Here is a 20,506-nt window from a genome sequence, read left to right on the forward strand (position 1 = left end):
TCATTTTTTCGAAGATCTACATGAATATGGGGAAACCATCGGATTTTTTTTGTTAACCCACATCTTCATGTAGTCTGGACTATCTTTCCTCGAAGGACCTCTTTACGGGTGTAAAAACTCATAAAGTTCTCAAAAGATTCATTCTCGATCTCCATGCTGAAAGAATTTACAATAAAAAAGAGATCTACGCATCAAACTACAGCCATAAATGAACTGAACCCCTAAAGCTCAGCTCTTAGTTTATCAAAAACGTCGAAATCCTTCTCTTTGCAATCAAATTTTCTCAATAACTCATAAGAAAAATCGAATTTTGATTAAGCCGATGTTATAGGTATCACAAATACTACAAACTTGAGCAATATCGAAATTGCCAGCAAAAGTTTGAAATTGCATTGCTCATATTTGTTTTGTAAACTAAAAATCTGCTTATATTATTCATTAATTTTTTATATATTATTCATATACTTTAATAAAAACAATACTATTTCACTTTAAAAATGAATTTCATAAGTCAATATTATTTTTTTGAAAATGTATCAATTTTCGATTAAAACAACATGAGAATAAAATTTACGCAAAATTATTTTAAAAAATGGTTTTAAAAATTTACAATTGATTAAGAATAAGATTGCAAGAAGTTTTGAAGTTTAATTTTAAGAAAAAAAATTCGGATATTATTCATGGATCTAAGTAATTTGATATTTGAGTATCGGCACTATGCATAAAACATATATTTATAGTTTTTTTGGATTTTTATGATTTTAAATATATTCAAATTTGGCAATCCAATAGATTTTTAAAAAATAGGTAAATAAAAATAGATTACATATGCAGCAGATTTAGAACATGAAACAAATCTTATAGTGACCCAAAAAAAAATTCATGATCCAAAAAAGAAAAAAATTGGCTAAATGGGAATCAAACCTTGGCATAATGAATCATTATGTCGGATGTTTACACTACACTACACCGGCAGCTCGAAAAATACCCTTGGTGGTTCTATTTAATAGCTACTCCCAACGATAGGCGGTGTCCCCAGCTTTAGAGGGGTGGTAAAAGTAAGGAAAATCTGGGTAAAATGTTTTTGAAAAAAGATAGGCATGACATCTCTGTTATGACAGACCAGCAGACATATAGAACTAATCAGCAAGCGTACAGACCAGAACAACAGACATCTTCATCATTTTCACCTCAATTTCAGATTTTCAGAAGAGATACAACAGAATATGATTATGATATAGGCGTACCATTAGAAATTCATGAAGATAACCCTGCTGCAATGGCAAAAACAGAACAACCTAAAGAAATTTATAATTTTTCATTTTACGACCAGAATCAAAATAAAGCAAAACCTACATATTCAACTCCAAATCAACCACAAAGACAGATAATGGAACAGAATTATATAAGACCATTGTCTCGACCAAATTATTCTTTTTCTCAGCAAACTCCGAAACAACAACAGAGTTCAGAGTCAATAGAATTTGTTCACTCGTCAAAACCTTTTGTTTCATACTAAATAAGTTGTTTATATATTGTATGTTCTCTAAAAAATTATAATTTTTTTTTACCATTCTGACAATAAAGTATATATACTTATATATGACAATCAGTTTACTCAAAACAATAATATTTATTCAAAATTACAATAATATTTCAAAAATAATATTAATGAAATTGCATTCTATTGAAAAATAGTATATTCTTCTATTCAGACTTTCTAATCATACTATAGAGACCAATATTCTCATATCCTAATTTCATATAAATTTTTGCAGCAATTGGATCAACGTAATATAAACACGGAATCTTACCCTCTGATAATAACTCATTGCTTAACTTTGCAGTACACTTTGATGCATAACTTTTACCTCGATATTCTTTATCTGTGCAAACCATGACTACCATTGCTATTTTTTCGGATTCTGCGGTAGATTTTGCCATTGATACTAATTTGTCTCCATCAAAAATGCCATATGCTCGGCAAGTATTCGTTAAAAACTCATTTTTAATGGCTTCTCTTTCAACTTTGTAACCAAAACATTGCTGCATTAGATCCATGATTTGGTCGAGATGTTCAACATTCAGCTTTTTCACTAAAGAGTAGTCATAAGAATTGTTTTCTTTCGTGAAGTGTGCAAGTGTAAGATGAGTCTTCTTTTGGAAGTTATCGAAGTTATATGATTGAATATATGATGTTTCGCCTGAATAGCTTTCGATTTTACTGCTATCAATTAATTCTTGTATGAAGTCCTTAAAAATAAGATGATTGTAGCTGCATATACAAAGGTTTTCGTAATAGCGAACTAAAACAGCATTGATGTTCGTTTCATTATCAATCCAAACGTCTTGAAATGGTTTATCAAAGCCATAGTTATAAATATCACCAATTGCAAATGCATTGATCTCAGGTTGCTCATATAAATATTTCATTATTATCTCTCTGTGCTTTTCTTCTGCATGAATCATTTCCAAAATTTCAAATAATCGATTTCCTCTCAATTTTCAAAATTTTATATTAAATTATCAATATTTTCGAAATCTGAGTTCATATTTTATTATAAAAGAATATAAGTATTACAATGTGATTATCAAATTCCATCAAAATCATGAATTCAATTTTATTTTCAATAAAATCCAGCACATTAAGAATTTTTGTAGCAAGCATTATTTTTCTTTCTTTATATACATATTGAAATTATACATGTGCTGCTATCTTTTTCATTTTTTGTAAAGGAGTAAATGAATGATAAACCAGATACAGTTTCAACTACGTTAACAAATACAGAATCATCAATATCAGAAATAAAGAACTTACTTGCTACAACTCCAACAGAAAAAAATCCAGAAATTAAACCAAATATAGAAAAACCTCCGACAATTTCAATGGTTCATCCAGAAAATATATTAAATCTACTAAATAATCCTACTGAAGCGGAACAAAAGAAAATTACTCACGAATCAGAACCACAAAAAATTGAACAAACAATTCCTTCAACACAAACTCAACAAGATCAACCATTCACATCAATTTCTACTCTTATGAATCATCCAGCTCAAGCAGATATTCCTCACGTTCCTGAAGCGCTAACGAACATTAATAATTTGATGAATCCAGTTCACCCTGCTCCAGAACCAGCTCCAGTTAAAAGAAATGAAAATACAGAAAAAACAGGTCATAGGAAAGTCGAAAAAATTGTTGGAATGAAAATTTATAATGGAAAACGTTATTTCCTAGTAAAATATGCAGGAGAAAAGCAGCATGTCGTTGTTGATGGAGCAATTATCAGAAAACACAATCAAAAAGTTTTATTGAATTTTTACGAGGAGCACTTGAAACTCGTAGATGTTAACCCAGAAGAACCTCAAGTACATCTGACTAATCAAATACTTAAGTGATTATTTTTTATTTTTGATTTTATTTTTAATATTTTTTTTATTGTATGTAAAATTAATTGTTATTACAGCTATTTTTATAAATCAAATCATCATGACAAACATTTTTACAATATATATCTCAAATATCATTCGATATAAAAAAATATATAAATTAGTTCAATGGAATATTCAAAAGTATTCAAGACATTTTTTGTATTACTCTGTCATATTTGATTTTTTTGGAACTTGGTAAAAATTCGATAAAATCTCAAGATGAAAATTTCAATGTAGGGGTCTTTACTTATTACTCCTCATCGGCCTTCTTGGTCTGAGCATGAGCCCGCACACGCTTCTTACGGCCGAGCTTCTCGGTTGTCATGACTGATGTGTCGGCGTACTTGATGTTCTTCTCAGACTCCTTCCAGACAAGGAAAGCTGGCTGGTTGACGAGCTGGTTCTCGACGGAGATGTGGCGGTGGGAAACAAGTGTACGAGCATGGTGGACAGAGTTAGCAAGAGCACGCTTGTGGACCTGTGTTTGGAGACGGCGATCCATAAGGTCGTTGACTGTAAGAGAAAGGACATAATCGAGCTTTTGCTTGGACTCATCGAGAACGCCGAGCTTTGTAAGGCGGCGAAGAAGAGCAGCACCCTCGAAGATACGCTTTGAATCGTTCTCTGGAAGTGTAAGGAGCTCACGAGCGGCGTGGCGGATCTTAGAAAGTGTATATGATACACGCCAGATCTCACGCTTGTTCTTAAGACCGTACTCACCGACGACCTGAAGTTCCTTGTGCATGCGCTCCTTTTCGTATGGGCGCATTGGTTTCTTAAATGTACGAGAGAAGTTACGGCTCGACATTTGAGTTAAAAGGAAGGCCAAACACCCAGCTTTACAAATTCCCTCAATTTTTTTTCGGTTTGAAGACAAAAATCCATTCTTAATAATCATTAACATTGGATTGAGTATGGCTAGTAATGCAAATCTTCTAACTAAAATTCCATTAAAACTGAATCATATCAAATATGAAATTTTAAAATATGTTTTTAAGGCATGGATCCTTCACAAATACTTTTGATTTCTAAAGCCAATTAAAATATCTAAGTGTTATTGATAAATATAAATAATTTGATTGAATTTTCGTACACACTTGAAATCTCAACGATACAATTGAAAACTAGAATCAAATATTAATAGTTATTCGAAAATGATATCAAATTCAAATTAAAAACTCAATAACATTTGTTGAATTGCTTCATCTTCCATTTGAACTATCAATAGTTTAGTGACATATGCGAACTAAATTTAAAAACAAACATGTTTGATAATAATTTGGATATCTAAGTTAAATAACCTTCATAACAAGAAAAATATTTTCATCGATTAGATAATTTATTAAACAAAGCAACATCTGTATGAAATGCAGTAATAAACAAAATATATTATGAGTAAAGCTTCTTAATAGCTTGAATAAACTGTTTTTCAGTGATTTGACCAACATCTTTTGTGTGTATATCAAACTGAGAGGATTTATCGCGAGCATTCATTATGATTTCTCTAAGTTCATCACGTGATAAGTCTTGTCCTAAAAGTTCAGAAACATCTTGCAAATCTTGAAGGGAAATAGCATCATTTCCGTCTGCATCTAACTTTCTGAATGCACGCTTTAAGTCTGAACGTGGGCGTAATTCGGAAATTTTGTCCAATATCATTTCTGAAAATTCTTCAAATGCAATTTCAGAGAGTTTTCCTTTATTATGGCGTGCAATAAGATCTTGAACTTCTTCGTATGTTGGATTAAAGCCAAGTACTGCAAGAACGACGCGAATTTCTTCGGCCTTAATTATGCCTGCGCCGTCTGTATCAAAAAGATTGAATGCCTGACGAAGTTCTTCACTTTCTTTATCTGTGATATCAAAAGGACAATGCAAAATGATTTGCGCTTCTTTTGCTAATCCTTCAGTCATTTTGAAAACGTTAGAAATTTCAACTGAGTTACGAGAATATTTACACAACTACGCATATTACTTCTCATTTGACATGTTTAACTAATAGAATTGTTATTTACTCATATCAAACTATCTAGCTATTAGAGTTAACTCATCATGAATGGTAATATAAATTTGAAATAATCTTCTTAATATTCATATATGAGAGTAATAATATGACACACACGAAGTTTCATATTTATAGTTTATCCATTTATTACCTCCATTACTATAAAAGCCAATGATATTTTGAATCTTTTTTGTTTGAAAGAATATCATTGGCGCACCACGCCCCTAGAATATTGAAAAAAAAGTGTTGTCAAATTTTTCTAAAAAACAAAGAAACATCAATATGGACAATCAGTATGATAAAATTAAAGAAGAAATGCACAATTTAGTTGAGAACCTCTCCCAGAAGTTGCAATCTGGACATGTTTCTATTAAAAAACTGAATGATGCTTTCCAAAACATCGATTCACTTACAGACAAAATTGCCAAAACGAAGACTCTTCATGACACTTTGCACAAACGTATTTATCCTACCATTTATCATCTCACCGAGAAACTTGTTATAACTCATGACGAAGAAACAAAGCGAAACGCTTCCAATACAATAGCAGAGCTAGAAGATATTTTCAATTCTATTATTGATAACATCGAAGACACAGCTGTAACAGAAGAATTGATTAAAGATCTTGAATCAATTAGTAGCAAATACAATCAAACACATGATGCTAGTGAGGATGCATACATAAAACTAAAGCAAGCAGAAATTGACGAATTTTTCGCAAGCCCAGAATCTAAATTTGAAATTAATACAAATGGTGAAACAGATCTTGCTACAGCATTCGGAGAAATAGATAATTTCTTCGAAAGAGAAGAAGCTAAAGCTAAACCACAAACCAACACTAGTTTTTCAACAATTATTGGTCTTGGAATCACAGTTGGCGTGATTGTTGGCGTTGTAGTTGCTTTGTATAAGAAATTCAAGCATCATTGAGTTTTTTTTTTTAAAAAAAAGGAATAAAATATTGTATTTTTTTAAAATTTCAAAGAAATAAACAAAATTTTTAAAATTATACAAGAAAACAAAATATTACTTAGTGCTTTTTGAAAGCATCAAGTAGGGGAGAAACAAAATTCGTATATTTAAAATCATCTCCTTTAATTTTCTTAAAGGAAATGATGAAAATGTTTCTGAAGCCTTGTAATCGACAAATTTCAGCTTGTGCTTGTAGATCGTTATCTGTCAAAGTATATAAAAGCGGATTTTCTTTTTCAAAAGCAATATTGGCAGAAATAATAGCATTCTCCAACTTTTTGGCAACAAACATTGGATCTCTGTGGCTGATTGTCTGAGATAATAATACATTCGAAGATTTTTGTGCTCCTTGGCGAATTTCATCATCATTCATGTTCTCAACGTTTAGAGATATTGATCTTGGCTGTATCTTTTGCTTCTCAGGCGAATTCTGAAGGGTAACTTTTTGAGATGGATCATTTTTAGGCGACGGAACGGATTCTGTGTACAAGGATCCGAGTGGTTGTTGGTTCTCGTTAAAGTTGGACGATGAAAATCCTCCGACCGAAAGTGAAAGATTTTCAGATCTTTGGACGAAACAAGGCTTGGAGTGTGGGAATACGTTTCTGATACCGAATAGCCATGGATGAGCTAGTATTCCTGTAATGTCGATACGTTTTGAAGGATCTGGGTTTAATATAGCGACAATAAGTTCTCTACATTCATCAGATATATTGTCAATCGGTAGGAATGAGCCTGTAGAGATCTGTTTTTGCATTTCTTCTGGATCTTTATAGTTCCAAGGTACTGAGCCATCAACTATCGCATAAAGTATAACGCCGAGGGCCCAGACATCTGCCGGAGGTCCCATATATGGCTCTCCTGTAAGCGCTTCTGGTGAAATATAAATTGGAGAACCACATTTATTAGTTAGGGGCTTATCGGCTTCAATTGAGCATAATCCGAAGTCAATAATCTTAACAGTAGTAGAATCTGTCATCAGTAAATTTTCTGGCTTCAAGTCTCGGTGAACAATGTTTTTTGAATGAATATAACCAACAGAATAGGCTATTTGCTTGAAAATTCGTTTTGCAAGTGATTCTTCAACACGAGTATGAGAAATAATATAGTCAAAAAGCTCACCACCACTAATATATTCCATAACAAGGTAATATGAGCCTTCATCTTCTAAATAGTCAATAAATTTGACAATACCTGGATAGTCTAGTCGTTTCATTACACTTACTTCTCTTTATAAACTTTCTAAATCATGAGGATTTCGGAGTATGAGTTTGTTTACAACTTTGACTGCAACTTGGTCTTTAGTAAAGATATTAAAGCCTATCCACACCTTTGAGAATGCTCCTTCACCAATAATTCTCACAAGGCGATACTTACCGACAAGCATACAGTCAAATTTTATGACAACACTCAATTGCTGACAAAATTTTACAACTGAAAAATAAGTTCCGAATAGCTGTCTCTATTCCAAATTCAGAAATTAAAGTGTCATTTTTGGACTAGCCAAAATTCGAGTGAAAAATTTCAACAAAAATTTTAATGAAATGACAACAAAATATTTAAAAATAATATTTTTATCAAATCATTGAAAAATTCTTATTTTTTAAATTATGATTGGCTTCAAAATTCATATCTGGGATCAGAGCATACATATTATTCTCTTGATAAACCTTTAAGACTTGACAAGTATTCCGAAAATGATTTTAATTGAATGACATGAAAGATTTCCATTTTGTCTTGAAATTTACGAAATATCGATTTCAGTATGCATTAATGATATGAGATAAACATTTTCATCTATCCTTCTTTTCTTGATAGATATGTTACACTAAATCATTATATCTTTTTCTGACAAAATGGGTTCATACAATAAAACATATATCATTTTTATTAAATTACACCTTATTAACTCTGTTTCAATCAAATCTCCTCTACATAGTATTTTAATTAGGAGCTATGCGCAAATCATGTCATTGATAAAGTAATCAATTGATACAAGTTTTTGCTGCTTATATCATGTCATCCAAAGAGTCTTTTTACAAATTAAGAACAATAATATGAATCCACATTAACTAAGGCATATAATAAATGCATTTACATCAATACAAAACGATTCTCGTCAAAAAAGTTTTTTAGAATATGAGCTCTTGTATTCTTTGTATCTAAATCCCTTGAAGAGAGCTACATAATTTAACAACAATATATGCTGACCAATTCATTATACCTAAACCTCATTGAGCTTAGCAATATAATAAAGATTATTACTGAAAATCAAACTGTTTACAAATATATTATCCATTTAGAAAAAAATAAAAATATAAAAATAAATAAATAAAAAAAGTTACAATTCGATTGGTCTTTGTGTTTCTTTTCTATAATGTCTTAATTGTCCAGAAGGAGGAGCAGCAGCGAATGCAGGGAAAGCACCATATGGCATAAGCATTGCATCAGAAGTTCTATAAGCAGTGTATCTCCTAGAAACTGGTTTTTTGTCTTCATCATCGTCATCATCAGAATCGAATTCGGACTTCTTTCTAGGCATTCCTTTCGATTCTATATCTCTTTGGTGCATCTGAAGGATCTTTCTCGCTGTGTCATCAAATGCTTCACCGCGAGTAGTTCTTTCTGACGCCATCTGTCTTTCTTCTACTATGTCTTGTTTCTCCTGTTCTAAGACTTGTTTCATACCTTCGTAATAAGCCATTTCCGCACAAGCAGCTTTGTATTTCCTGTCTAATGACATGGATTCAGCTCTCATCTCTCCACCCTTGCGGAAGACTTTGTCCTGCTTGGAAACATCCTTTTGGGAGTCTTTTTGAAGGGCTTCGATCTTTTGGTTGATTTCATCCAACAAAATTTGTTTTTCCCATAATTGTTGGCCTTTTTCGTTGATTCTTTGCTCGTAAGTGGCAACTTTCTTGTCAAGCTCTTGGAGAGTGAAGTCTTTGCCATTGTATTTACGTGGTCTGGCTTGCTCATCTGGATTTTCGAGCTTTCTTGTAATTACATCAACATCTTTTCGCTCGCGATCGAGTTGTTTGTCAAGATCGGCAATTTCATTGTCATAAGCTCTGACTTGAGGTACTTTTCTGCACATAATGTCGATTCTTCTCTGGATATCATCTAATCTTAGACCTAATAACTTTGTTTCTTCTTCTCTTTCCTTCAAAGCGACTTCACCGTTCTTGAGGATGTTCTCGTGAGTGTTTAATTGCTCTCGCAAGATGCACATCTTGTCGCCAGAGTCAATTAATTCTCTTTGCTTGTCCTGGCATGAAGCTGTCTGCTTCTTCCAGTCGTTATGCTTGAGTTTGATGTCTGTTTCGACACTTCTGAGGACTCTTTCCAAACGTTTAGTTTCATTTTGTTGGAAATCAATTTTCTGGTTCAAATCTTGGTTGCGAAGTTGAGCATTCTTGAGTTCTGACTTAGTACTGTTCCTTCTCTTGAATGCCTGATCGAGTTCTGCCTTCTTTAGCTTGACTTCATCATCGATATCTTCGAATTCTTTTCTCAAAACTTCGACTTCGTTATCTAGAATTCTTATTTTCTCTTTAAGTTCAACAATTAACTGTTTCGAAGTTTGGATGATGTTTACATAACGGTTTCTATCGAGTTTCACTTTTTCGTAAAGTTCTGAATATTCTTTCAACTTCTGATTAATCATTTCTTGCTTTCTGCAGAGGTCAAGATAGTCCAAATTGACTTCCTTTGCTTGTATTTTAGCATCAACAGTCTTCTTCTTCATTGCAGCCATTTCTCTTGCTTTTCTATCTCTAATAAGTGAAGCTTCTGTTAACTGGCGTTCGATTTCGTGTTCCTTCTTAGATAACTGATCGTGAATTGCTTGTTTTCTGTCCTTATCTTGAACAGCGGCTTTGATATCTGCCATCATTTCTGCAGTTACGCCTTCTAACTGAACAATCTGCTGAAGGGCGGCCTGAGAAGCAGCCATAGCCTTCTCGTATTGGGCGTGCATCTTCTTATTGTTCTCTTCTTCTTTTTGTTGATCTTGATTTAGAGTGTTTAACTGTCCTTCAAGAGCTTTCTTGTCGAGGATCTGATTTGCTATAGCTTCCTCTAGCTTTTGAGCTTCTTTCTCTTTCTTTACGATATCTTTTGAGCCAACATCTAATTTTGCCTCAATAGCAGCGATTTCTTTGTTTGTTTCTGTGATCTGCTTTTGTATCTTGCGATTTTCGAACTCTCTTTGCTGCTTTGTATTCGTTTGTTCTGCGCATTTTGTCTTTAATTCTTCAGCTTTCATTTTCATGTCATTTGTAGCAAGAACCATACCATCGATATCGTTCAGGATATGTTGGTTCTCTGTTTCTAAGTCATGGGCTTGGTTGTGGAGTGTTTGCAAAGAAGCTTCGAGTTGCATACACTGATTTGTAGCTGTTTTCTCTTCTGTAAGCATAGTATTATGGGAGGATTCGACAGCGTTGGCTTTGGCACGCGTTTTGTTTGGTTGTGCGCCAACTTCGAACATTTTCTGATTTGCAGCTCTTTTCTTTTTCTCGAGTTCAACGAGCTGTTCTTCATCTGCTTGTATGTAGTTTAAGAGGCTCTGGCCTTCGGCTTTTAATGATTCGATCTGTTTCTGCAAAAATTGAATTTGTTGTTCTAAGTTTGTATTTTCTATCTGTACTTGACGCTTGAGAGGTTCAAGCTTAAGCTCTTTATCATCACGAGCTTTAGCAACTTTATCTTGAAGTTTATCTGCTTCTTTCTGTTTAACTTTTGTATTTGCTTGAGTTTGTTCGATCTGTTCACGCGTTGCTTCTAATTCTGCTTGTATATTAGTAACATGCTGACGCAAAGCAGTCAATGCCGTTCTATGTTCCTCTTGCTGTGTTGCAGAATTTTGGATTGTATTTTTCTGAGCTTTTAATTCCTTATTTAACTCTCTTGTCCTCCTAAGTAATATTTGCTCTGTTGAACAGGATTGTGTAAATGCTTGATGTAATTTTTTAAATTTAAATGTCATTGTATTGAAGACATCTTGTGTGATCTGTCCGCTTTCAAGGAGGTTAGAAAGAATTACTAATGCAGGATGATTTTCATCTGACGTTTCAACTACCACTTCAGTTTCTTCGTCACTCATTCCATCCTGGTAACGAGTTTTACGATTATTGTAAACAAGGAATTTTCAAATGTGTACGTTTTTTAAATGCAATATATTTTTCAATCTAATACAATCACCATCACAACAAGGAATTTTAGAATTAATACAAAATTGCTTGATTCAGTTCTGATTATTGATATTGTATCAAATTATGTTATTACAGGTATTTCAAACCGCTCTTTTCACTGTTGGATGATATTGAACTACAAATCAATGTTATTATTGGTAAAAATACTTAAGATTGGACAAAAATCTAAAAATTAATGATCTACTGATTGTTTACTCATGATGGAAAGGATTTTTATCATTCAACAAACACATAAGTATTAGATGTGAATTTTATTGTGTTTATTAGTGATGCTAAGTATATGTATCGGATGTGTTATTTCAATTCTATGAATTAACGTTTCCGAATTGGGAGTGTTCAGATTGGGTTTTGAGGGAATTTGTAAATGCTATCATTCTCATTTGTGAGAATTTACACTTTTCCGACGTTTTGTCAGGTGCGCGAAGCGACCCAAAAATATCGGAAAAGTGTAATTCTCAGGTATATGATTATTTTTGCTTTAATGCCGAACAGCATTTGAATCAAAAATAATCGTATGTCCGAGAATTGGAGTTTTTTTTACATTAAAATATTTTTGCCATAGTGTCAAAAATAAAGTAGCCGATAACCAAAATGGTTCAAAGGGATTTGGAGCAAAATGGCTCAAAAGATATCTAAATATTGCTCCGAATCTTCTTACTGATTTCATCAGCAAGTTCAAAGAATTTCCTGAAGTCTGCTGAATCATCTATATCATCAATTTCATCAAATGCATCATTGATTTGATTCTGAATTTCCCTGAATAAATCTTTGTTGATGCACTTCAACCTCCTGTTATCATCGTACACTTGAGTTAATTTTTCTTCAGCCTTCTTCTTTCCAGTTTCATTTGCGGCCTTATGCCTTCTGATAATCTCCTGAACCATTTCATCATTGAGTTTGCCATCGTGGCAGAAGTCGAATGTCTGGGCGTATTGTGTTTCTGGATCAGTAGCTTCGACAACGAGCATACCTTCATTGTTAATAGCAATTTTAAGAAAAACTTTTGTACATTCCCTTGGAATATTCATGAAAGTGACATCTCTGAGGAATACGTTTTCTGAGCACTTGGTGCTTTCACCTTGGTAGATTTCGATGGTGAAAGTAGATGTATCTTTGATCTTGAATTCCATTTGGGTCTCCTGTGGGATTGGCTCGTTGGCGTTGATGAATTTCTGGAATGTGTCGTTTACAGTCTTGATGCCAATGGAAATTGGCTGAACATCTACGACAGCGATTGTTCCTGGATTGACATAATCCTTAACATCTTCGAAGTCTTTGAGTTGATCATTCAGTATCTTCTGGCAAATTGTGGCTGCACCATCAGATACAGCCTTCAATGAATTTAAGTAAGGATAGATCTTTCCTGGGAAGATTTCTTCAAGTTTCTCTTTAACAGCTGGGATCATGCTAGAACCACCGACAAGTAATACACCATCAATGTTAGTTGGCTTGAGACCAGCTGCTTTGAGGGCAGAATGGATTGGAGTTGGAATTTGGTCAAGTATTTTATGTCTAATCAAGCTGTTGAGCCTCATAGCACTAAGACTAAGAGTAAGATCTTGGCCATTGTAAAAGTTTGGAATGGTAATCTGTGAGCTACTCTTTGAGCTAAGTGCTATCTTTGCTTCTTCTGCTGACTGAAGAAGAGCTACCATGCTTTTCTTGTTGTTTGGATCTTTTGGATTAAAATCAGGCTGGAACTGTTCAATGCAATGGTCAGCGATGATTTTATCTATATCCGCGCCACCTAAGTTTGAGTTACCAGCGACAGCTTTGACAATGAATACCCGGCCATCAATGTAAACGATGGAAACATCGAGTGTACCAGCACCAAAGTCGAAAACTAACAAATGAATATTATCCTTTGGCTCGATGTTGTAGTAGGCGATGGCAGCAGCTGTTGGTTCGCTGAGGAATTTGCAGACATTTAAGTTGGCGATTCTTGCAGCAGTTTTGACAGCATTTCTTTGTGCGCTGTTGAAGTATGCAGGAACAGTAATGACACAGTCTGTAGCTTCTTGGCCTGTACAGCTCTTGCATGTATCCTTCACATATTCTAACAAGAAACCGAGAATTTCTTCTGGGATGTATTTCTTGCCGTCAACTACGATTAATGGATTATCATCTTCATCAGGCTGAATTTCGAAACCAACATTCTCCAAAAGTTTCTGAACTGAACAATCGTGATATTTATGACCAATCAAGTGTTTAACTCCGAAAATTACTCTTGAAGGATATCTAACAATCTGATGTTTAGCGTAAATTCCATATTCTACTGAACCTTCTTCTTGAATCATAACGTAGGAAGGGATAGTTTCTTTTCCTTGGAAAGTAAGAGGTAAAATAGCATTCCTTTCACTGCGAGTATCTGAAATGTGGTGGACAACTATAGTAGAGTTACCAAATTTAATGCCAAGCATGGTAGTGGGCTTGGATGCTTGTAGCTGGCTTTTTTTTGGCAATTCTTGCCTATTCAATTTGATATCAAAATCATAAATTACATCCCAAATCTTTGCATTGTTTTCCACATGTCTAACATAGTATTTTACTCCCAATGAATTTTAAAGATATTAGGCATGTGGAAAATTTTTGAGATTTCATGACCACTAAAGATTGCTCATCAAATCATTCTCTTTCTGTGAATGAGAATCAAAGACTTCATAGCGATTTATATCCACATCTTTACGAAGGATATTTATTACTTGAATTATGCTGTTTTCTCGGACCAGTTGATTGTTTCAAATTTTTGAGAACGAAATTTAACTCAAAAATAACTGATACGTGTCCAAAATTGTCATTTTTAGGCGGAAATCAAGAGATCATGAATGAATGTTTGAAATTTCAACAACCAAATAATAACAGCATGTTTTATGTAGTTATTTCACACAACATTGATTTTGTTACATTCTTGATGAATCAATACAAATTAGAGATCGATTTATATAGCGGCAGTCGCTTTAGCAATTTTGAATCATTTTAGGTATAATTCGATCAAACTAATGATATTAACACATGCCTTATCGTATCGGCGAAGTATAATTATCCATTATTTTGTGAATATTTCATATCACATGGTGCAAATATCAATGTAAAAGATGAAGATGGAAAAACAGCTCTACATATTGCAGCAGAAAATAATTGAAAAGAGCTAGCAGAATTTCTTCTTTCACACGATGTAAATATAAATGAAAAAAAAATTTTCTGGAAAAACAGCTCTTAATATTGCATCAGAAAATAATAGTAAAGAAACAGCCGAAGCTATCAATGAATTAAGCAATTATGGAGAAATCGCTCTTCATATTGCATCTAGGTGTAATTGTGCGGAAATAGTTGAAATTCTTCTTTTGAAAAAGATGAAAAAGGAGAAACTGCTCTTTTTTATGCATCATCATATGATAATCAAGAAACAGTCGAATTTCTTCTTTCATATGTGGAAATGTCGATGACAAAAATAAAAATGGAGGAACCGTTATTCTTATTGTGGCAGCACTATATTGTAAAGAAACAGTCGAATTTCTTCTTTCATATGGTGCAAATATCAATGAATTAAAATAACAATGGAGAAACCGCTTTTCATCTTGCATCACAAAATAACAATAAAGACACAGCTGAAATTCTTCTTTCACATGGTGCAAAATGATAATGTCTCTAAATCAGATCTGTCTTTTTTATCTCTCTCTCTCTCTCTGATATATTCGAAGATGAATTTCATTAGAAATAAGTATACACGTAAAAACGATTTTTTATTGCTACCTCTCAGTTTTCCTATATATAATATATATGTTTTTATTTCTTAAATTTTAAAGTATCCGTTTCCTTAAAACTGGAGCTTACTGAGACCTTAAATTTGAAAATTCGATGCTATTGTATTTCCCAATTTCGATATTTTATCGATAAAATAAAAATTTCAAAAATATTCTTATCGAAAATAGGCTATTGATTTTTTAAAAATAGCATTATGCATTTAAGAAATGAAAAATATTGATTGGTTTCAGCTCCATCTTAATTATTAGATGAAAATATGATAATATCGTTTCAAACTATGACATAACATTTCAAAGCTACAGTATCTGATATTGCCTTAATTATTTTTACCCCATATCACTTCGAATTATATCTTGGATTTTTCAAATTGTGGGAAAAAAAAATTGAAATGTGGAAAAAAAAAATTTGAACAGTGGAAAAAAATTGAATTGTGTATAAAACGAGTGTAGTAGCAATTGCTAGTTTTTTTTAACCTTTTTCCCTAACTTTTTTATATGATACAAAATATATATTAATTATTTATGAATCATGTAATTCATGAAGAGAAAAAAACTGGTTCATAAAACAACAATAGAATCAAATAAGAATTTCTGATGATAATAGCTCCATGAAAAGAATGTTTTTAAATAATTGTTAAATCAGCAATATAAATGCTTGGTATGAATATTTGAGAATTATAATAAGGAGTATATATTTGATTAAAACCTCTTTAATATGCTTATATGTTGAAAAGATCAAGAATAGCAGATATGTTTGCTGATTCTAATATTTCTATGATTTTAATCATCTAAATATTAAGATTTTCATAATGGTAAGATATATTTTGGCGTTATTATTCAGTTTTTACTTTGTTATTAACAAATTATTCGAACTTATTAGAGAAGGCGAATATATTGACAATTCAGCTAAATCTTGTCAGTTTTTTCGATGTTAATTAAAGAAACATATCAGTGCATGAAAATTAAAGTAAATTTAGTTCGAAATTTTATAAATTTTTAGAAAAATTTCCATACAACATTATTTTTAGAATCTGCAATATAAATCGCATTAATGTCACGTTGAAAATTAATCTTATTGTATTAATCAGATTTAAATATTGAACAAAAATCTGCTGCAGTCAATGATCATCATGATGATGAAAAATTAAATTGATATTCTTGCTGAATGATTAAGTTAAACTATATTGAATCTTTTCTTAGCGTTTTTGACAAATTAATTCAATAACAAATTGTGAAGAAAAACAGAAGATATAACGATTTTGAATACTTTACAAAGTTAATTTTGAACCTCTAAACACGAGGAGTTGAATGCGGAACCTTAATGCGCTGTTAGTGAAGAGTACAGAAGTCTCATTTTTGGTATTTTTTGATTTTTTCAAGATTTTTTTTTGCAATGTCATAAATGCGATTTAATATAATGTTTGGAGTCTTTTCTTTTGGTTACATATGAATATATAAATATAACTTTGTTCTCATAAATTCATCATTTTGAAATTCAGTGGATTCGACCCGTCATCAAGAAATTGTAATAAACAGAAATTCATCAAAAGTGACAGCTCTCAATTTTTTGACATTTGTAAATTCTAAATTGAATGAGAAAAATGAAATAATACTAAGCATAATACAATATTCTAGATTTAATTATAATTAGGAAAAAGTTAGTTTTGAGAGTACTTTTCATAGGCATATAGAATGAAATCTTCTGAAAAATAATATCACATAAACTCATATTATTTTCTAATATATAACTATTTTATATAAAAATCAAATTTAATGATCTTAAAAGCGAAGGATAAACCTCAAAATTTGAATATAATGAGTGGGAATATAATGCTTATCTATCATAAAACCATATGAAATATCAATTTTTGCTTTACGCCTAATTTTTGACGACAATTAGCAAAAAATGTTAAATGTTAACACTCAGTCCATTTGAATATGAAAAATAAAATTGACTTTGATTAAATGTTTTTATTTATCATGCAATTCTTCTTGCGACCAAAGATTTGAATAAAAGTTCAAAAAATAAGATAGCTTAAAAAATAATATACGGTAGTGTTTACTAATAGATGAATAGTATATAAATTCTATTAAAATGGATTTGATCCAAAAAAATATATAAAATTCATAAATAAAATCGTTTTAAATTACTTCTTCATTTAAATTATAACAATTATTTTTGGTTTTATATTTTTTTGGATCAAATCCATTTTAATAGAATTTATATACTATTCATCTATTAGTAAACACTACCGTATATTATTTTTTAAGCTATCTTATTTTTTGGAATTTTATTCAAATCTTTGGTCGCAAGAAGAATTGCATGATAAATAAAAACATTTAATCAAAGTCAATTTTATTTTTCATATTCAAATGGACTGAGTGATAACATTTAACATTTTTTGCTAATTGTCGTCAAAAATTAGGCGTAAAGCAAAAATTGATATTTCATATGGTTTTATGATAGATAAGCATTATATTCCCACTCATTATTTCGTAAATTTTGAGGTTTATCCTTCGCTTTTAAGATCATTAAATTTGATTTTTATATAAAATAGTTATATATTAGAAAATAATATGAGTTTATGTGATATTATTTTTCAGAAGATTTTGTGTTCTTCTTCAAAATTTTATTTTTTTATTAAAAAGAATCTTTACAAAATATACATTTACTATAATTAATATTTAAAAACGTGCTCTATCAAAAGTTCCAAAAATTCAATATTTTAGCTTTTCTGAGGTGTCACTTTTGATGAATTTCTGTTTACAACAAAATAAGATCTAGGTTGATATATCAATTCAGGAATGAAAATTGATAATTTCAAACACGTTAAAGATATATCTATGCCTGACAATCTTATTTCAATTTATGAAAAATTCATATCATTTTTTATACGAAAATAATAGTATACAACATCATTAAATTTTTTTTCGATAACTTTTCCATCTACGTTTATATCAAAAAATAAAATGATTATGCGGTTAATATTTTATAATTAATAAAATCAAAATGCAATCAGATTAATTCATTTTGAGTTCAATAATATATGCATTCAAAATTAAATATTCAATTTGAATGCAATATATTTTCTGAGGCATTTTCGCTAACTTACCAAATTTTAAACTATTAATCTGTATATGGAACTACATATTATATTTTTATTTTTCATAATTCGTAAAATTGTTATAATAGTTCACTATTGTTTTCTTTCCTATAAATTATTTCCGCTCTACATTTATTTCTTTCAATCTATCTAATTTTGAAAGAATTGTTAAAATTGAAGTCTCATTACACTTTTCAATGCTCGATTTTTAAAAACTGTTTAAAAATGGAGCTTATCTTGAATTAGTGTAGAGACTAAAAATTACCACAGATTATTTCAGAGGATTGAGTTGCCACTCAATCCTCTGAAAAGTCTGAGGTAATTTGCAAAATTCAAAATCAATAAATTTTTTGAAACTCGGATCAAAATATCATGCATAACATGTGATTTTGAATCCTGTTCTTATAAAAAAATATTTCATATTTGAATTGTTTACATAAAACGATACGCCAATTAATCAAATTGATGATTGATTCCAGTTGCTTAAGTTCTCCATCTCTCAGACTCTGCAACCTTACAGATCCTGAGTTTGTGTGTCGTCAGTGCTCACCCTTTTCGTCACAAGCTATCAGCAACGAGGATTTTGATATTCAATTTGTTGAAGAAACCATAGTTCCTGAGATTAAAAATGCTATTAAACAAGACAAAAAATCTAAATTCGAAACATTACCTACTCTATTCCGTTTAATTATTGATAATTTCCCTCAAGATGGTTCAAATATTGTAAAGAACGAGATTTTTCCAGCGATACAATCTACAATAAAGTTTGGTGGCGCAAGGAAGACATCAGATCTGACTAAGTTAGCCGTTGAAATTGCTTCAGTTATCCCCAGATACTATCGAGATGATATTATTTCCGACTTAGTTATGAGATATTACTTGGACGAAGATCCAAGCACAAGAAATTTGGCCGTACATCTCATTTCCATCGTCAGAGACTTCTGGCGAGTCCAACCAATTCTCGAAATTTTATCTAAAGATAAATCAAATCTTGTACGCGCATCAGTCCTAATGATATTACCAAACTGCATGTGCGATGAAGATACGGTTAGAACCATTATTAGTCAAGCTGTTTCTGATTCTAACCCCGGTATCCAACAAATTGCAGCTTCAATCATCGGAAAGGTTGCTCCATGGATGATTGATGAGTTCAAGGGTCTCTTGGAAAGTGTTACTACTGTTAGATACGCGTTTCCTTCCCTTCCTGAAGTTATTTCTCAAAATTCTTTCGCCCAGATTATCGATTCGTTTTTTGGGCACAAAGATAGATAAAAACGATGCAGCCGTAGCTTTACTCGAAGCAGTTCAAGTTGCTGATATCAATACCGAAGAGGCTTTATATATCAGGCTGCTTCAGAACTGATTACATTTACCCCATTTGCATGGCGACTTCATGCTTTTTCCCTTAACTTTACTAACAAAAACGATTTTGTTGAGCTATTAGATCCTTCAAACATAAAAGATTGGAGGACACGATATGCTTTACTCAAGCAATGCGAAGAGTTCGTTCCTGAACTTGGTTCCCAACTTGTTAGACTTGCTGAAATCTACTCAGAAGATGAAACGCGCCGTTATTAGAAAAGAAAGTGCTTCTTTATGGGCTTTGCTTGTTCAATCGGATTCATCATTGGATTCAGATATGATAGAGAGACTTATGAGAGGCCCATGGCAAAAGAGAATTGTATTATGCAAAGTCATAAAACAATTTGGAACAAGTCGCTTTGCAAGAGTGCGGAAAAGCTTAAGAAAGATGATGTCGCTATGGTTAGAGGACTGTATTACTGATTTTTAATTAATAATATTGTTTGTAAATTTTTTGTTTTTAGTTTAACTTATCTCTCATTTTTCATGCATGTTTAGTAGTTGTATTATATTTTAGTATTTCGATAGTTCCGTTCTCTGAGATTTAAATATTCTTTCGTCATTATTTATCGAAATTATGGAGTAATAAAGGAATATGACAATTCATTCGATGTATTAAGATATATATTATGTGTTTTAGTGTTTTAAAAA

At 31.8% G+C, this 20,506-nt stretch overlaps 11 protein-coding genes across 11 annotated transcripts, besides 2 other annotated features; 5 read left to right on the forward strand and 6 right to left on the reverse strand.

The window, feature by feature from the left end:
* Nucleotides 1-1,001: 1,001 nt before the first annotated feature.
* TVAGG3_0813360 (uncharacterized protein) lies at nt 1,002-1,544 on the forward strand (the record flags this gene model as incomplete). The annotated part of the gene is made up of 1 exon (XM_001315042.1): nt 1,115-1,519. One exon carries the CDS (start codon nt 1,115-1,117, stop codon nt 1,517-1,519), a length of 405 nt encoding a protein of 134 aa, XP_001315077.1.
* A 163-nt stretch (nt 1,545-1,707) lies between these two features.
* TVAGG3_0813370 (N-acetyltransferase family) lies at nt 1,708-2,469 on the reverse strand (the record flags this gene model as incomplete). The annotated part of the gene is made up of 1 exon (XM_001315043.1): nt 1,708-2,469. The coding sequence occupies one exon, from the start codon at nt 2,467-2,469 to the stop codon at nt 1,708-1,710; it is 762 nt and encodes a 253-aa protein (XP_001315078.1).
* A 200-nt stretch (nt 2,470-2,669) lies between these two features.
* On the forward strand, nt 2,670-3,457 carry TVAGG3_0813380 (uncharacterized protein; the record flags this gene model as incomplete). Its single annotated transcript, XM_001315044.1, has 1 exon — nt 2,743-3,399. The coding sequence occupies one exon, from the start codon at nt 2,743-2,745 to the stop codon at nt 3,397-3,399; it is 657 nt and encodes a 218-aa protein (XP_001315079.1).
* A 21-nt stretch (nt 3,458-3,478) lies between these two features.
* Nucleotides 3,479-4,247, reverse strand: TVAGG3_0813390 (Chain J Uncharacterized Ribosomal Protein; the record flags this gene model as incomplete). Its single annotated transcript, XM_001315045.2, has 1 exon — nt 3,683-4,240. The coding sequence occupies one exon, from the start codon at nt 4,238-4,240 to the stop codon at nt 3,683-3,685; it is 558 nt and encodes a 185-aa protein (XP_001315080.1).
* Nucleotides 4,248-4,678: 431 nt separating this feature from the next.
* Nucleotides 4,679-5,353, reverse strand: TVAGG3_0813400 (calcium ion binding; the record flags this gene model as incomplete). The annotated part of the gene is made up of 1 exon (XM_001315046.1): nt 4,822-5,346. One exon carries the CDS (start codon nt 5,344-5,346, stop codon nt 4,822-4,824), a length of 525 nt encoding a protein of 174 aa, XP_001315081.1.
* A 345-nt stretch (nt 5,354-5,698) lies between these two features.
* Nucleotides 5,699-6,388, forward strand: TVAGG3_0813410 (uncharacterized protein; the record flags this gene model as incomplete). Its single annotated transcript, XM_001315047.1, has 1 exon — nt 5,720-6,367. The coding sequence occupies one exon, from the start codon at nt 5,720-5,722 to the stop codon at nt 6,365-6,367; it is 648 nt and encodes a 215-aa protein (XP_001315082.1).
* A 79-nt stretch (nt 6,389-6,467) lies between these two features.
* On the reverse strand, nt 6,468-7,793 carry TVAGG3_0813420 (protein serine/threonine kinase protein; the record flags this gene model as incomplete). Its single annotated transcript, XM_001315048.2, has 1 exon — nt 6,468-7,625. One exon carries the CDS (start codon nt 7,623-7,625, stop codon nt 6,468-6,470), a length of 1,158 nt encoding a protein of 385 aa, XP_001315083.1.
* An 888-nt stretch (nt 7,794-8,681) lies between these two features.
* TVAGG3_0813430 (cilia- and flagella-associated protein 58-related family) lies at nt 8,682-11,533 on the reverse strand (the record flags this gene model as incomplete). The annotated part of the gene is made up of 1 exon (XM_001315049.1): nt 8,751-11,516. The coding sequence occupies one exon, from the start codon at nt 11,514-11,516 to the stop codon at nt 8,751-8,753; it is 2,766 nt and encodes a 921-aa protein (XP_001315084.1).
* A 724-nt stretch (nt 11,534-12,257) lies between these two features.
* Nucleotides 12,258-14,045, reverse strand: TVAGG3_0813440 (ATP binding; the record flags this gene model as incomplete). Its single annotated transcript, XM_001315050.1, has 1 exon — nt 12,258-14,045. The coding sequence occupies one exon, from the start codon at nt 14,043-14,045 to the stop codon at nt 12,258-12,260; it is 1,788 nt and encodes a 595-aa protein (XP_001315085.1).
* A 765-nt stretch (nt 14,046-14,810) lies between these two features.
* TVAGG3_0813450 (Ankyrin repeat family) lies at nt 14,811-15,071 on the forward strand (the record flags this gene model as incomplete). Its single annotated transcript, XM_001315051.1, has 1 exon — nt 14,811-15,071. One exon carries the CDS (start codon nt 14,811-14,813, stop codon nt 15,069-15,071), a length of 261 nt encoding a protein of 86 aa, XP_001315086.1.
* A 1,844-nt stretch (nt 15,072-16,915) lies between these two features.
* Nucleotides 16,916-16,952: a mobile genetic element.
* Nucleotides 16,953-18,123: 1,171 nt separating this feature from the next.
* Nucleotides 18,124-18,161: a mobile genetic element.
* Nucleotides 18,162-18,940: 779 nt separating this feature from the next.
* Nucleotides 18,941-19,765, forward strand: TVAGG3_0813480 (armadillo (ARM) repeat-containing protein family; the record flags this gene model as incomplete). Its single annotated transcript, XM_051247748.1, has 1 exon — nt 18,959-19,765. The coding sequence occupies one exon, from the start codon at nt 18,959-18,961 to the stop codon at nt 19,763-19,765; it is 807 nt and encodes a 268-aa protein (XP_051083223.1).
* Between the last annotated feature and the right edge of the window lie 741 nt (nt 19,766-20,506).

This window comes from Trichomonas vaginalis, chromosome VI (genome assembly GCF_026262505.1).
Source record: "Trichomonas vaginalis G3 chromosome VI, whole genome shotgun sequence".
Taxonomy (NCBI): Eukaryota; Parabasalia; order Trichomonadida; family Trichomonadidae; genus Trichomonas; species Trichomonas vaginalis.